Raw genomic sequence first — 1,344 nt, 5'->3', positions numbered from 1 at the left:
ATCCGCCTGCCTCTGCCTCCCAAGTGCTGGGATTAAAGGCGTGCGCCACCACCGCCCGGCTTGTTTTGTTTTTTTGAGACAAAGACTTCTCCATGTATCTCTGGCTGTCCTAGAAGTCACTATATAGACAAGGCTAGCCTCCGACTTACAGAGGTCTACCTGCTTCTGCCCCTCAGGTGTTGGGATTTAAGGCATGCATCACCACACATGGTTGGGGGTTGAGTTCTAAGGTTCAAAACCTGCTGTCTTCATTAGTCTGTTTTTCACATGCGATGTCTTGCTTTCTTCCAGTGTGTGCATGAATGCAGTTTTATTGTTCATGTTTACAATTTTCCTCGCATAGTCATGTCTTCAGCCTTTCTCACTCTGCTAATAAGACATATTTTTTTTTAATTTACTCTAATTTTCTAGTTCCATGGAACTTGCTCAAACATGTGCTGGGACACCTTACTACCTGTCCCCAGAGATTTGTCAGAACAGACCATACAACAACAAAACGTGAGTTGCTCTTGGTGGAAGGGTGCCAGCCCATCTAGTGGGTGGCACTGAATTACAGCCTAAAGTTCTAATGTCTTTCCTGCTGGCATGTGTGCATTTTCCTCTTCTGTGTGAAATCAGAGTTCCAGTGAGTAAATTCCTGAAAGATTTTAGACCTATTTAAGACAAAGCAATTTCTCTTCATTTAAAAATACAAAAAAAGCCAGATGCTGGTGGTGCATGCCTTTAATCCAGCACTCGGGAGGCAGAGATAGGCAAAGCTCTGAGTTCAAGGCCAGCCTGGTTTACAGAGTGACTTCTGGGACAGTTGGGCTACACAGAGAAACCCTGTGCTTCTCATATACTCCTGGATGTGTGACCTCACTAGAGGGTGGCCTACACACGGGGGTGTGCGGGGCCACACCTGAAAGGAAGCTGACTCTTCTTCCAGCAGTATATCTGGGAGGAATGGGTATGTGTGAACATGATTAATTTGATTACAATTTATTGAAATTAATAATGACTAATGAAAGATGGGGGAAAAGTAAACAAGAAAATTCTACCCAAGGAAAGTCTTTTATTGTGGTGTTGCAGTACCCTGGAGCAGCTCAGGAGATGTCTCCTGGTGACTAGGTAGAAATCTGATCAGCCTGCTTACATAGCCAGAGGAGTGCTTGCACTAAGCACAAGTTGTCTGCCCTGCACCACTCTGGGAAGATCACTCAGAGTTCATTAGGCTTCTGACATAAAAACAACTTAATTTAAACTTTTCAATAGCCAGGCGGTGGTGGCGCACGCCTTTAATCCCAGCACTCGGGAGGCAGAGGCAGGCGGATCTCTGTGAGTTCGAGACCAGCCTGGTCTACA

At 45.4% G+C, this 1,344-nt stretch overlaps 1 protein-coding gene across 1 annotated transcript in view; it reads left to right on the top strand.

Annotated features, from left to right (window-relative positions):
* Positions 1-1,344, top strand: part of Nek5 (NIMA related kinase 5) — a 34,203-nt gene that overhangs the window by 7,829 nt on the left and 25,030 nt on the right. The window contains exon 6 of the mRNA XM_026786854.1: positions 412-498. Within this exon, the coding sequence (XP_026642655.1) occupies positions 412-498 (87 nt within the window). The remainder of the gene's footprint in view (positions 1-411; positions 499-1,344) is intronic.

This window comes from Microtus ochrogaster, linkage group LG7_11 (assembly GCF_000317375.1).
Source record: "Microtus ochrogaster isolate Prairie Vole_2 linkage group LG7_11, MicOch1.0, whole genome shotgun sequence".
Classification (NCBI taxonomy): domain Eukaryota; kingdom Metazoa; phylum Chordata; class Mammalia; order Rodentia; family Cricetidae; genus Microtus; species Microtus ochrogaster.
The sequence above is the reverse complement of the archived record's forward strand: the minus strand, read 5'-3'. Positions and strand labels throughout refer to the sequence as shown.